Below are 14,243 nucleotides of genomic sequence, written 5' to 3' on the forward strand. Positions count from 1 at the left end.
TTCCTATTAACCAACCAATCTTCTACTACCTCTACAACATGAATTATTATTTTGTGTAGTGATCTTGATATGGGACCCATCAAATGCCTTTTGGAAATCCAAGTCCACCACATCCACAGATTCCCCTCTACCTACCTTGCTTGTTATTTCCTCAAATAACTCTCATTTATCAAACACAATCTCCTTTTCACAAAATCATGCTGACCCTGCCTGACTGTATTATGATTTTCCTATAGCCTATTACCTCCTAAATAATAGATTCTAACATTTTGCCTTTGACAGATTTAGGCTACCTGGCCTATAGTTTCCTGCTTTTTGTCCTCTTTCTTTCTTGAATAGAAGTGCAACATTTGAGATTTTCCAATCTACTGGGACTTTTCCAGAATTTAGGGAATTTTGAAAAATCACAACTGATGCATTTACTATCTTTGCAGCCACTTCTTTTATTGACCAGCCTCCAGCAATCTCCTTAAAAGTCCTATGGTTATAGGGCATTTAAGATATAATACAATTAGGTAGAGCATACATGACAAAATTTCTATCCATTTGTACCTTAATTTCTCATTTGAAGTCCTACAATTGGCACAGAATGTCAATTTGCAGACTCAAGGAAACTAATGCCTGTTGCAAACAGGTGCCCCAGATAACTAAAATCCATTCATTGAAATATGTCTGATCTAGACTGAGTACAGCACATCACATGACATGTTAAAGCTACATTCATCATCTGGATATAAAACAGGTAATCACCTATATATTGATTTTCTGAAATCTGTTTACAGTTACTAATAAACTTAGTCAACATCTACTTTAGGAAACCTGATATAATAAGTAACCAATGAGAATGTACATTAGTGTGCAACAAGTACATGTCATTTTTACACCCACCTCAGTTAATAAGACATCCTTATCAGAAATGAGTCTCTTGGCTTCGTACATCTGGTTCTTAAAAGCAGGAACATCAACATTTTAGATATTCATACTACATTCTCTAGCAATGTCTTCTGGCAAAAAAATTGAATTATACTGTAGTTGTTTCCATGGGCTTTCTCCTTATCATTTATTACAACACTCCGAATTGAGTGTTAGCATCAATTTTGTGATTCTTCCAAGGTTATGGACAATTGGGAGATCCTCCTCCCTCTCCGTCACCTACCCCCCACAAATAAGTTCAACCCATATATTTGTAAAGGATATGGGACAATGGTTTATTTTTCAGTTTTGGCAGTCAAAGATATGATTTGATTCAGTTGATACTGTGAAATCCCAAATCAGCAGTGAATAAAAAGTGCATTCAGTAATTAATTACAACCACACAAACAAACTCAATCTGCTGAACCGGTTAGTCTCAGCAAGGGCAGCACAATAATATTGCAGTTGACCTCGGTTTCTTTTCCCGGGAAGCTAATAAAAACCAGCAGAAAAAGGTTCTCAGTCCCAGGTGGTGCTCGGCAGCCATTGTTGGACGTACACAAATATGATCATATGGTTGTAACAGGATCGGGCTTTGCTTTGACAGCTTCACAATTACACCACACAGTATCACAATCCTGTCCTCACCTAATTCTGATACTTTTAGCAAGGATCACCAGACGAACTGCAGAACCCTGAAGTGAAATGGCAATGCACTATCGTGGCTTCCTGAGTTACTGTCATTTTGCACCTTTTCTAGCACTGTAGTAACATACCTTCAGTTCAGCCTTCTCTGATACGAGCTCCTCATTTCTCCATTGTGCATAGTCTTTCTCGGCTGTTAATTTTCCATTCTGCATTATATGCAAAGAACGCATAACCTTACTTTTTAAATATATCAATGTTATTCCAGATTTCAACCTCAATCATTACATCAATTTTATTCAAATTTTCATTATTTTACTGATGAGGAACAGGAAACAAGCGTGTGGCGGTCAATGGATGTTTATCAAACTGGAGAAAGATTTGAACTGGAGTTCCCAGGGGTCAGTGTTGGGACTCTTATTCTTCCTGACACATATTAAGGACCTAGATCTTGGTAAACTGGACACAATTTCAAAATTTGGGGAAGATAGTAAACTTGGAAGCTTTGTGATGAGAGTAATGTAGAACTTCAAAAAGGTCTTAAGACGACGTCAGCAGAACAGGAAAACAATTGGCAGATGAAGTTCAGTGCAGAAGTGTACACAGTGATTCATTTCTGTAGGTACAAAGTGGAAGGACAATATAAAGGGTGCAAATATAAAAAGAATGTAGGTGCAGAGGATCTGGTTGCATAAGTGACAGGACAGGTTGCATAGAACCTAGAAGCGGAAGTAGTCCATTCAGCCCTTCAAGCTTTCTCCACCATTCATCTTGATCACAGCTGATCATCAAATTCAATATCCTGATCCCTCCTTTCTCCCATATCCCTTGATTCCTTTAGCCCCAAGAGCTATATCCAATTTCTTCTTGAAACCAGAAACATTTTGGCCTAACTACATTCATGGTAGTGAATCCCACACATTCACCACCCTCGGGGTGAAGAAATTTCTCTTCACCTCAGTTCTAAAAGGTTTACCACTTATCTTCAAACTATGACCCCTAGTTCTGGACTCCCCCACCATTGGGAGCATTCTTTCTGTATCTACCCTGTCTAACCCCGTTAGAATTCTTTAAGTTTCTATGCGAGCATCTCTCTCCTCTAAACTCCAGTGAATATAATCCTAACCGACAGTCTCTCCTCATATGACAGACCTGCCAAGCCAGAAATCAGCCTGGTAAACCTTCGCTGTACTCTCTCCATAGCAAGGACATCCTTCCTCAGATGAAGACACCAAAACTGCACACAATACTCCTGGTGTGGCCTCACCAATGCCCTATACAATTACAGTAAAACATCCCTATTCCTAGATTCAAATGCTCTCATTATGAAGGTCAACATTACCATTTGCCTTCTTTACTGCCTGCTGTACCTGCGCGCTTACTTTCAGCGACTGATGCACGAGGACCCCAAGGTCTCAATGAGTATCCAACTCTCTCAGTTTACACCCATTCAAGTAATAATCTGTCTTCCTATTACTGCTACCAAAGGGGATAATTTCACATTTATCCACATTATACTGCATCTGCCATGCATGCCCACACACTCAGCCTGTCCAAATCACACTGAAGAGTTTCTGCATCCACCTCATAGATCACCCTCTAACCCAACTTTGTATCATCTGCAAATTTGGGGATAATACAGTCAGTTCTCGCTTCCAAATCATTAATACATAATGTGAACAGTTGGGGTCTGACTTTGTCCGATTATACCACTGCCTTCCAAATGGTTGAGATAGCAATTAATAAAATATACAGTTACTAAGAATTAGTTGGGACATCGACTACAGTTGTTGAAAACACTATTTCAGCCTCAACTGGAGTACTTCATCCAGTTTGGGGCATCACACTTTAGGAACAATATTAAGGCATCACAGAGCGGCATGGTAGCACAGTGCTTAGCACTACTGCTTCACAGCTCCAGGGACCTTGGTTTGATTCCCGGCTTGGGTCACTGTCTGTATAGAGTTTGCACATTCTCCTCGTGTCTGCGTGGGTTTCCTCCGGATGCTCCGGTTTCCTCTCACAGTCCAAAGGGGTGCGGGTTAGGTTGATTGGCCATGCTAAAATTGCCCTTAGTGTCCTGAGATGCATAGGTTAGAGGGATTAGTGGGTAAATATGTTGGGTTATGGCGTAGGGCCTGGGTGAAATTGTGGTCCATGCAGATTTGATTGGCTGACTGGCCTCTTTCTGTGCTGTAGGAATTCTAAGCCTAAGCGTGTTGAACAGATTTAAAAGAATACTGCCAGAGATGATTGCATAAGCTTCTCTAGATATGCGAAGAGGACATGGTTGCACAGCGATTCACACTGCTGCCTTAAAGTGCTAGGGGTCTGAATTCAATTCCAAGATTGGGTCACTGCCTGCGTGGAGTCTGCACGTTTTCTGCATCTACGTGGGTTTCCTCCCACAGTCTGAAAGATGTGCTGGTTAGGTGCAAGTAGGGGACTTTCACAGTAATTTCACTGCAGTGTTAATGTTATCTACTTGTGACACTAATTAAACTTTAAAAGACTGAAAACAAATATAGGTCTCTTACAGTTAGAATCAGGTGAATTCATAATGGGCAACAAAAAGATGGCCAACCAGCTGAACAAATACTTGGATCTGTCTTCACTAAAGAAGATAAAAATAAGCTTCCAGAAATACTCAGGGCAGGGTCTAGCATGGTGGAAATGAAGGAAATCCTTATTAATCAGGAAATTGAATTGAGGAAGTTGCTGGCGTTAAAATCCAATAAGTCCCCAGGGCCTGATGCTCTGCATCCCAAATACTTAAGGAAGAGGCTCTAGAAATAGCAGATGCATTGGTGATCAATTTTCAGCATTCTATAAACGCTGGAACAGTCCAATGGATTGGAAGGTGGCTAATGCAGAATGTGGAACATAGAACATAGAACAGTACAGGCCCTTTGGCCCCCGATGTTGTGCTGAGCTATGTCCAAAACCTAGGTCAAGCTACACTACTCCCTATCATTCTGGGGTGCTCCATGTGTTTATCCAATAACCGCTTGAAAGTTCCTAAAGTGTCCGACTCCATTATCACAGCATGCAGTCCATTCCACACCCCAACCACTCTCTGAGTAAAGAATCTATATCTCCCACCATGAACTTTAAAGTTATGCCACCTAGCATCAGCTACGTCCACCTGAGGAAATAGTCTCTGAACATCCACTCTATCTATTCCCCCTCATCATCTTATAAACCTCTATCAAGTCGCCTCTCATCCTACTCCGCTCTAAAGAGAAAAGCCCCAGCTCCTTCAACCTTTCCTCATAAGACCTACCCTCCAAGCCAGGCAGCATCCTGGTAAATATCCTCTGCACTCTCTCCAACGCTTCCACATCCTTTTTATAGTGAGGTGACCAGAACTGCACACAATATTCCAAATGAGGTCTCATCAAGGTCCTGTACAGTTGCAGCATTAGCCCACGGATCTTAAACTCAAACCCCCTCCCCTCACCCCCGGTTAATAAATGCTAACACACTATAGGCCTTCTTCACAGCTCTAGCCACTTGAATGGCAGCCTTCAGAGATCTGTGGACATGAATGCCAAGATCTCTCTGTTCCTCCACATTCCTCAGAACCCTGCCATTGACCGTGTAATCTGCATTCAAATTTGTCCTACCAGGATGAATCACCTCACACTTATCAGGGTTAAACTCCATCTGCCACTTTTCGGCCCAACTCTGCACCCTACTAATGTCTCTTTGTAGCCTACAACAGCCCTCCACCTCATCCACTACTCCACAAATCTTGGTGTCATCAGCAAAATTTACTGACCCATCCTCCAGCCCCCTCCTCCAAGTCATTGATAAAAACTACAAATAGCAGACGACCAAGCTCTTATCCCTGTGGTGCACCACTGGTAACTGGCCTCCAGTCTGAAAATTTTCCATCCACCACCACCACCACCACCCTCTGTCTTCTCAATGATACAGCCAGTTACTTATCCAATCGGCCAAATTTCCCTCTATCCCACACCTTTTTTCATGAGCCTACCATGGGGAACCTTATCAAATACCTTACTAAAATCCATGTATACAACATCAACTGCTCTACCTCCATCTACACACTTAGTTACCTCCTCAAAGAATTCAATCAAATTTATGAGGCAAGACTTACCCTTCACGAATCTGTGCTATCCCGGATTAAGCTGCATCTTTCCAAATGATCATAAATCCTATCCCTCAGGTCCTTTTCCATTAACTTACTGACCACCAAAGTAAGACTAATCAGTCTATAATTACCAGGGTCATTCCTATTTCCTTTCTTGAACAGGGGAACAATGTTTGCCACTCTCCAGTCCTCTGGCACTATCCCTGTGGACAGTGAGGACCCAAAGAACAAAGCCAAAGGCTTTGCAATCTCATCCCTTGCCTCCCAAAGAATCCTAGGATATATCCCATCTGGCCCAGGGGACTTACTGACCCTCAGGTTTTCAAAATTGCTAATACATCTTCCCTCAGAACATCCATCTCCTCCAACCCATCAGTCTGCATCACACTCTCATCCTCAAAAACTCTCCTTGCTGAACACTGAAGAAAAGTATTCATTCATCGCCTCTCCTATCTCTTCTGACTCCATGCACAAGTTCCCACTACGATCCTTGACTGGCCCTAACCTCTTATTTCTCACATAAGAGTAAAAAGCCTTGGGGTTTTCCTTGATCCGACCCGCCAAAGACTTCTCATGCCTCCTCCTGGCTCTCCGAAACCCTTTTTTTAAGCTCGTTCCTTGCTACCTTGTAATCTTCAAGCGACCCAACTAAACTTTGTTTTCTCATCCTTAGATACGCTTCCTTTTCCCTCTTGACAAGACATTCAACCTCTTTTGTGAGCCATGGTTCCCTCACTCGACCAGGTAACCCCACTTCCTAAAAAGAGGAAAAACAGGAAATTACAGACCGGTTATTCTTGACATCAGCGGTAGAGAAAATGCTGGAATCAATTATTGAAGATGTAATAACTAAAGGGAAGTTGTGCTTGACAAATCTTTTTTTTGAGGATGTGACTAGTGAAGTGGACAAAGGTGAATGAGTGCATGTTGTGTCTGGAGTTTCAGAATGCTTTTGACAAGGTCACTCATAAGAGATTAACGAGTAAAATTAAAGCTCATGGTATTGCGGTTAATTGATTGATGTGATTGGCAGACAGTGGGCAGGGTGGGGATAAATGGGTCCTTTTCGGGATGGCAGGTAGTGACTAGTGGAGTGCCGCAGGGTTCAGAGCTGGTACCCCAGCTTTTCACAATATACATTCAGGAATTGACTATCTCCAAATCTGCAGACAATACCAAGCTGGGTGGCAGCGTTTTCTGTGAGGAGGATGCTAAGAGACTGCAGGATGACTTGGACAGGCTGACTGGGCAAATATTTGGCAAATACAAAATAATATGGATAAACGTGAGGTTATCTATTTTGCTGGCAAAAACAGGATGGAAGATTATTATCCAAATGGTGGCAATTTAAGAAAAGGGGAAGTGCAACGTGATCTGGATATCATGGTGGAACAGGTTGGCATACAGGCAGTGAGAAAATCTAATGACACGTTGGCCTTCATAGCAAGAAGATTTGAGTACAGGAGTATGGATGTCTTGCTGCAGTTATGCAGGGGCCTTGTGAAAGCCACACCTTGAGTAATACACGAGTCGGGATGCCTTGCTGAAGTTATACAACGCCTTGGTGAGGCCACACCGTGAGGACTGCATGCAGTTCTGGTCTTGTGGTCTGAGGAAGAACATTTTTGCTACTGAGGGAGTCCAGCAAAGGTTCACCCAGACTGATTCCCAGAACGGCAGAACTGACATATGAAGATAAACTGGATTGACTGGGCTTGTACTCATTGGAATTCAGAAGAATAAGAGGGCATCTCATAGAAACATATAAAATGCTGATGAAGCTGGACAGGCTAGATGCAGGAAGAATGTTCCTGATGTTGAGGAAGTGCAAGAAGTAGGGCTCACAGTCTAAGAATAAAGGATAAACAATTCAGGACTGAGGTGAGGGAGAACTTATTCACTTAGAGAGTTGTGAACGTGTGTTTCTCTGAGGAAATTCAGTTACATGGTTGGATTGATGTGGCTGTCCTGGCTTGTGACAATTCACACCTCTTTAACCTGCGATTATCCCTCTCTGTACTTACATTGTCTGTACCTGTAAAGACTTGATTATCTGTAAAGACTCGCATTATCCTGCAATCTCTGTCTGTATATGCTGTGTTTGTGAAACCTACTTGTCCACTCACCTGATAAAGGAGCAGTGCTCCAAAGGCTTGTGATACCAAATAAACCTGCTGGATTTTAACCTGATGCTGTGAGACTTCTTACTATGGTTGGATTGGAGAAGTTGGGAATATTTTCATAGCGAGAAGTGATCAGGATAGTTACTATCCCAAGTATTCCGTTAATGAGTTTTCTAACTCATGAGTTAATGGGATCTCTATAAGAGTGATGGTATACATCTGAACCAGAGGGGAACAAATATCCTGGGGGGTAAATTTGTGAAGGCTATGCGGAGTGGTTTAAACTGATTCAGAGGGGGGGTGGGATCCTGGGTAGAGGGGGTGAAAGTGAGGGGGGCATAGAAGGGGACGGCATTGCACGGCATTGTGGGGGTGGGGCGGAGCGAGGTTTGAAATGTATATACTTTAACGCGAGGAGTATTCGCAATAAAGTGGATGAACTTGCAGCGTGGACCAGTACCTGGGACTTTGATGTTGTGGCCATTTCAGAGACGTGGATAGAGCAGGGTCAGGAATGGATGTTGCAGGTGCCGGGGTACAAGTGCTTTAGTCGGAGTAGAGAAGGAGGTAGAAGGGGGGGTGGAGTAGCATTATTGGTCAAGGACTATATCACAGTGTCAGAGAGGAAGTTTAATGAGGATTTGTCTGTTGAGGTAGTATGGGCAGAAATTAGAAATAGGAGAGGAGAGGTCACCCTGTTGGGAGTCTTTTATAGACCTCCAAAAAGTTCTAGAGAGGTTGAGGAAAGGATTGCAGAGACGATCCTGGTTAGGAGTGAAAGTAATAGGGTAATTGTTATGGGGGATTTTAACTTTACTAACATTGATTGGAATTGCTATAGCTCTAGCTCGTTAGAGGGGTCAGTTTTTGTTCAAAGTGTGCAGGAAGGTTTTTTGACTCAATATGTAGATAGGCCAACTAGAGGTGAGGCTATATTGGACTTGGTGCTGGGAAATGAGCCAGACCAGGTGCTAGACTTGGAAGTTGGTGTGCTTTTTGGTGATAGTGACCACAATTCGGTTACGTTCACCTTAGTGATGGAAAGGGATAGGCATGAACCTCGGGTCAGTAGTTTTAGCTGGGGGAAGGGTAATTATGAGGCCATTAGGAGAGAATTAGGAAGCATTGGTTGGACTAGGAGATTACAGGGACTAGGAACGTCTGAAATGTGGAGTTTTTTCAAGGAGCAGCTACTGTGGGTCTGTGATAGGTATGTCCCTGTCAGGCAAGGAGGAATTGGTAGGGCTAGGGAACCGTGGTGCACAAAAAAAGTTGATTTGTTGGTTAGGAAGAAGAAGGAGGCTTATGTTCGGATGAGGCTTGAGGGCTCGGGTAGTGCAGTAGAAAGCTTTAGATTGGCTAGGAAGGAGTTGAAGAGGGAGTTAAGAAGGGCTAGAAGAGGGCATGAGATGACTTTGGCTGATAGGATTAAGGAGAATCCTAAGGCGTTCTATAGGTATGTCAAGAACAGAAGGTTGGTCAGGGCAAGATTAGGGCCAGTTACAGACAGTAGGGGGAAGTTGTGTGTGGAACCGGAAGAGATTGGAGAGGCATTGAACCATTATTTCTCTTCGGTGTTCACGCAGGACGATATGAATGTAGCTGAGGAGGTCACTGGGGTGAAGGGGTGTAAAATAGAAAGTATTGTATGATACAGAGGATGTGTTGGATATTCTAGATGGGTTGAAAATAGATAAGTCCCCTGGTCCAGACGGGATTTACCCTAGGATTCTATGGGAGGCAAGAGAGGTGATTGCAGAGCCACTGGCTCTGATCTTCAGGTCGTCGTTGGTCTCTGGTATAGTACCGGAAGATTGGAGGACAGCGAATGTTGTCCCATTGTTTAAGAAGGGGAACAGAGACTTCCCTGGGAATTATAGACCAGTGAGTCTTACTTCTGTAGTGGGCAAGGTTTTAGAAAGAATTATTAGGGATAGGATTTATAGTTATTTGGAGAGTAATGAATTGATTAGAGATAGTCAGCATGGTTTTGTAGCGGGAAGGTCGTGCCTTACTAACCTTATTGAGTTCTTTGAGAAGGTGACCAAAGAGGTGGATAGGGGTAAGGCAGTAGATGTGGCATATATGGATTTTAGTAAGGCGTTTGATAAGGTTCACCATGGTATGCTTCTGCAGAAAATGCAGATGTATGGGATTGGTGGTAATTTAGGTACGTGGATCAGGAATTGGTTAGCAGATAGGAGACAGAGGGTGGTGGTTGATGGTAATTATTCATCATGGAGTTCGGTTACGAGTGGTGTGCCTCAGGGATCTGTTTTGGGGCCACTGCTGTTTGTAATCTTTATTAATGATCTGGATGAGGGTATAGTTGGGTGGATTAGTAAGTTTGCTGATGACACCAAAGTCGGAGGTGTGGTAGATTGTGAGGAAGGGTGTCGAAGTTTGCAGGGTGACTTGGACAGGTTGCAGAGCTGGGCTGCGAGGTGGCGGATGGAGTTTAATGCGGAGAAGTGTGAGGTAATCCATTTCGGTAGGAATAACAGATGTGTTGAGTATAGGGCTAACGGGAGGACTTTGAATAGAGTGGAGGAGCAGAGGGATCTAGGTGTATGTGTACATAGATCCCTGAAAGTTGGGAATCAAGTAGATAAGGTTGTTAAGAAGGCATACGGTGTCTTGGCGTTTATTGGTAGGGGGATTGAATTTAGGAGTCGCAGCGTCATGTTGCAACTGTACACAACTCTGGTGCGGCCGCACTTGGAGTACTGTGTGCAGTTCTGGTCCCCACATTACAGGAAGGATGTGGAGGCTTTGGAGAGGGTGCAGAGGAGGTTTACCAGGATGTTGCCTGGTATGCAGGGGAGGTCCTATGAGGAGAGACTGAGGGATTTGGGGTTGTTTTCACTGGAAAGAAGGCGGCTAAGAGGGGATCTTATAGAAACATATAAGATGATTAGAGGTTTAGATAGGGTGGATGGTGATAGCCTGTTTCCTCGGATGGAGAAATCTAGCACGAGGGGGCATGGCTTTAAATTAAGGGGGGGTAGTTATAGGACGGATGTCAGGGGCAGGTTCTTTACCCAGAGGGTGGTGAGGGACTGGAATGCCCTGCCTGCTGCAGTTGTAAATGCGCCTAGTTTGGGGGCGTTTAAGAGATTGGTGGATAGGTTTATGGACGAAAAGGGATTGGTTTAGATTAGTGGGTCAGTGTTTTTTTTTAAAAATAAGACTGGTCGGCGCAACATTGTGGGCCGAAGGGCCTGTTCCACGCTGTAATGTTCTATGTTCTATGTTCTATGTTCTACTAATGTCCACTGCAAGCCAAAATCTTCACTGGTCAATATACATATTGAAATTTCTCAAGTTCTACACATAATAGGATTGGCATCAACAGCAAAATAGGGCTTAAGCCATTTGCCTCACCATTCAAACCTGACTCTGAAATAGGATACAACAAAGCTATCCTGCGGGACAATGGCTACCCCAAAGAGTCCATTGTTTGCTATGGATAACACACACGAATGGGCATAAGGCTGCCACTTTCAGATCTGAGAAATGCCCAGACTATTACAAATAACATTGGAAGGGTTTGGTGGCTCAAGAACTACACCAACAGATAAAGATAGCCATTTCACACTGCTACTATGATCAGCTTTGATCCTCTTACCTAACGAAGAACAGAACTATAGAAAAGTTATGCACAGAAGGGGGCCATTTGGCCCACACCAGCATGAGGACACTCAGGTGCCCTTTCTAATCCCAACTTTCTGCACCCAGCCCATAGCTCAGTAGTTAACAGCACTTAAGGTGCAGATCCAGGTACTTCTAAAAAGAGTTTAGAGTCTCTACCTCCACCACCAACTCAGGCAGTGAGTTCTCAACACTCACTATCCTCTGTGTAAAGAAGTTCTTCCTCATGTCCACTCAACATCTTCTGCCACTTACGTTGAATCTATGTCACCCTGGTTCTAGAATGCTCCTCCAAGGGAAACAATTTTATCCCGTCCGCTCAATCTCTTTCCTTCATAATTTTGTACTCCTCAATCAACTCATCCCACAGCATCCTATGTTCCAAGGAAAACAGGGGAGGCAGTGGCAGAGTGAAATCATCACTAGCCTAGTAATCCAGAAACCTACGTTTGAATCCCACTATGGCAGGTGGTGAAATTTTAATTCATTAAAAACTTGGAATTAAAGTCTAATGATGACTACAAAATCATTGTCAATTGTCATAAAAAGCCTAGTTCACTAATGTCCTTTAGGGAAGGAAATCTATCAGGTTTACCTGGCCTTGCCTACATGTAACTCCAGATCCACAGCAATGTTGTTAACACTTAAATGCCCCAAGTATGGGCAATAAATGCTGGCCCAGCCAGGGACTCCGACATCCCACGAACGAAAATCAAAGAAAACGCCAACATATCCAATCTCTTCTCTTAGCTAGACTTTTCTAGCCCTAGCAGTATTCTTGTAAACTTCCTCTGCATTCTCTCCTGAATATGTACTGGCACTGGAGGCATTCCAGAGAAGCTTTTCTCAAGGCTGAACCCAGGTATTTCAGTAGGTTCAGCCTGTACTCATTAAGGTTCAGAAGAATGAGAGGTGACTTTATTGAAACATATAGGATTCTCAGGGGCTTGACAGGGTAGATGCTGGGTGTTTTTTTTTCCCTCTTGTGAGAGACTCTAGGACTAGAGGGCATAATCTCAAAGTAAGGGGTTATAGACAGAGATGAGGAGAAAAGGGTAGTGAACCTTGGAATTCTTTGCTGCCGAGGGATGTAGAGGTTGGGTTATTAAGAAAGTTCAAGGATGATATATTCAGATTTTTAATCAGTCAAGGGAATTAAGGGTTATGGGTTTAAGGCAGGAAAGTGGAATTGAGATTATTATATCAGATCAGTTATGATCTACTGAATGGCACAGCAGACTCAACAGGCCAAATGGACTGCTTGCACTCCTACATCCTTTGGTCTGGTGGCTGGAGGGAGTGACACAGGTAGGTGGGACTATTGCCTGAACTTTCAAACCCGTCAGCTGACAGAGGGCCGGCACGAAATTCAAAGGGCAACTCACTTGTGCGTAATTAATGAGGTTTCAAGTGCAAAATCTGGTGCAGAATTCCGCAATTCTGGCCAGTGGGAACGGTAAAACCATCCGCCACAGCACTTAGCCTCAAAAACAGAGAATTCCAACCAATGTGTTATTTGGACTACTGCAGAGATATTGTCAGTAGGCTAATAATGCAGAGATTCAGGGTAATGCTCTTGGGACCAGCGATTGAATCCCACCATAGCAAATGGTGAATTTTGAATTCAGGAAAAAAAGTCCAACAATGACCATGAAACTATTGCTCATTATTGTAAAAACCCAACTTTGTTCACAAATGTCCATGAAGGAAGGAAATCTGTTGTCCTTACCTGGTCTGGTATACATGTGACTCCAGGCCCACAAAATGGCACTGACTCTTAAAAATGCCCTCTGAAATGGCCTAGCAAAGCACTCAGTTCAAGGGCCATTAGGGATGGGCAATAAGTGCTGACTCAGGCAACAGTGCCCACATATCCTAAATGAATATACGCACCCTCACCTCAGGTGGTAGTCAAAAAGATCTATAATTGACATACCTCCCCAATCCAAGACCTTACCTCTTCCAGAAGTTGGCAAATCCTTGTGCTTAGATTCTGTTGTTCCTTTTCCTATTGAAAAGAGACTTAATTAAATTCATAAGAACATAAGAAATAGGAGCAGGAGTAGGCCACCTAGCCCTTCGAGCCTGCCCCGCTATTCAATAAGATCATGGCTGATCTGAAGTGGGTCAGTTCCACTTTCCTGCTTTCTCCCCATAACCCTTAATTCCCTTGTCTATCAGAAACCTATCTACCTGTGACTTAAATATACTCAGCAAGGCAGCCTCCACCACTTCAACGGGCAGAGAATTCCAGAGATTCACCACCCTTTCAGTGAAGAAGTTCCTCCTCAACTCCGATCTAAACTGCACCCCCCTGCCTTATCTTGAGGCTGTGCCCTCTAGTTCTGCTATCCTTTCTAAGTGGGAAGAATCTCTCTACCTCCATCCTATCCAACCCCTTCATTATCTTATACGTCTCTATAAGACTCCCCCTCAGCCTTCTAAACTCCAACAAGTACAGACCCAGTCTATTCAGTCTCTCTTCATAGGCTAACCCCCTCATCTCCGGTAACAGCCGAGTGAATCTTCTTTGCACTTCCTCCAAAGCCAATATATCCTTCCACAAGTGCGGCGACCAAAACTGCACACAGTACTCCAGCTGCGGCCTCACCAGTGCCCTGTACAGTTGCAGCAAGGCCTCTCTGCTTTTATATTCTATCCCCCTCGCTATAAAGGTCAACATTCCATTCGCCTTCTTGATCACCTGCTGCACCTGCAGACTGGGTTTTTGCGATTCGTGCACAAGGACCCCCAGGTCCCTCTGCACCGTAGCATGCTGCAGCTTTTCACCTTTT

General features: G+C 43.5%; 1 protein-coding gene across 1 annotated transcript in view; it reads right to left on the minus strand.

Moving 5' to 3' along the window:
* The window catches only part of LOC145361494 (protein KASH5-like), a 100,913-nt gene that overhangs the window by 35,411 nt on the left and 51,259 nt on the right, over positions 1-14,243 (minus strand). The window contains exons 9-11 of the mRNA XM_080217304.1: positions 13,406-13,456; positions 1,689-1,766; positions 889-945 (exon numbers count right to left, since the gene is read on the minus strand). Coding sequence (XP_080073430.1) covers positions 889-945; positions 1,689-1,766; positions 13,406-13,456 — 186 coding nt within the window. The remainder of the gene's footprint in view (positions 1-888; positions 946-1,688; positions 1,767-13,405; positions 13,457-14,243) is intronic.

Source organism: Carcharhinus amblyrhynchos, chromosome 35 (assembly GCF_965287045.1).
Source record: "Carcharhinus amblyrhynchos chromosome 35, sCarAmb.v2.hapA, whole genome shotgun sequence".
Lineage (NCBI taxonomy): Eukaryota > Metazoa > Chordata > Chondrichthyes > Carcharhiniformes > Carcharhinidae > Carcharhinus > Carcharhinus amblyrhynchos.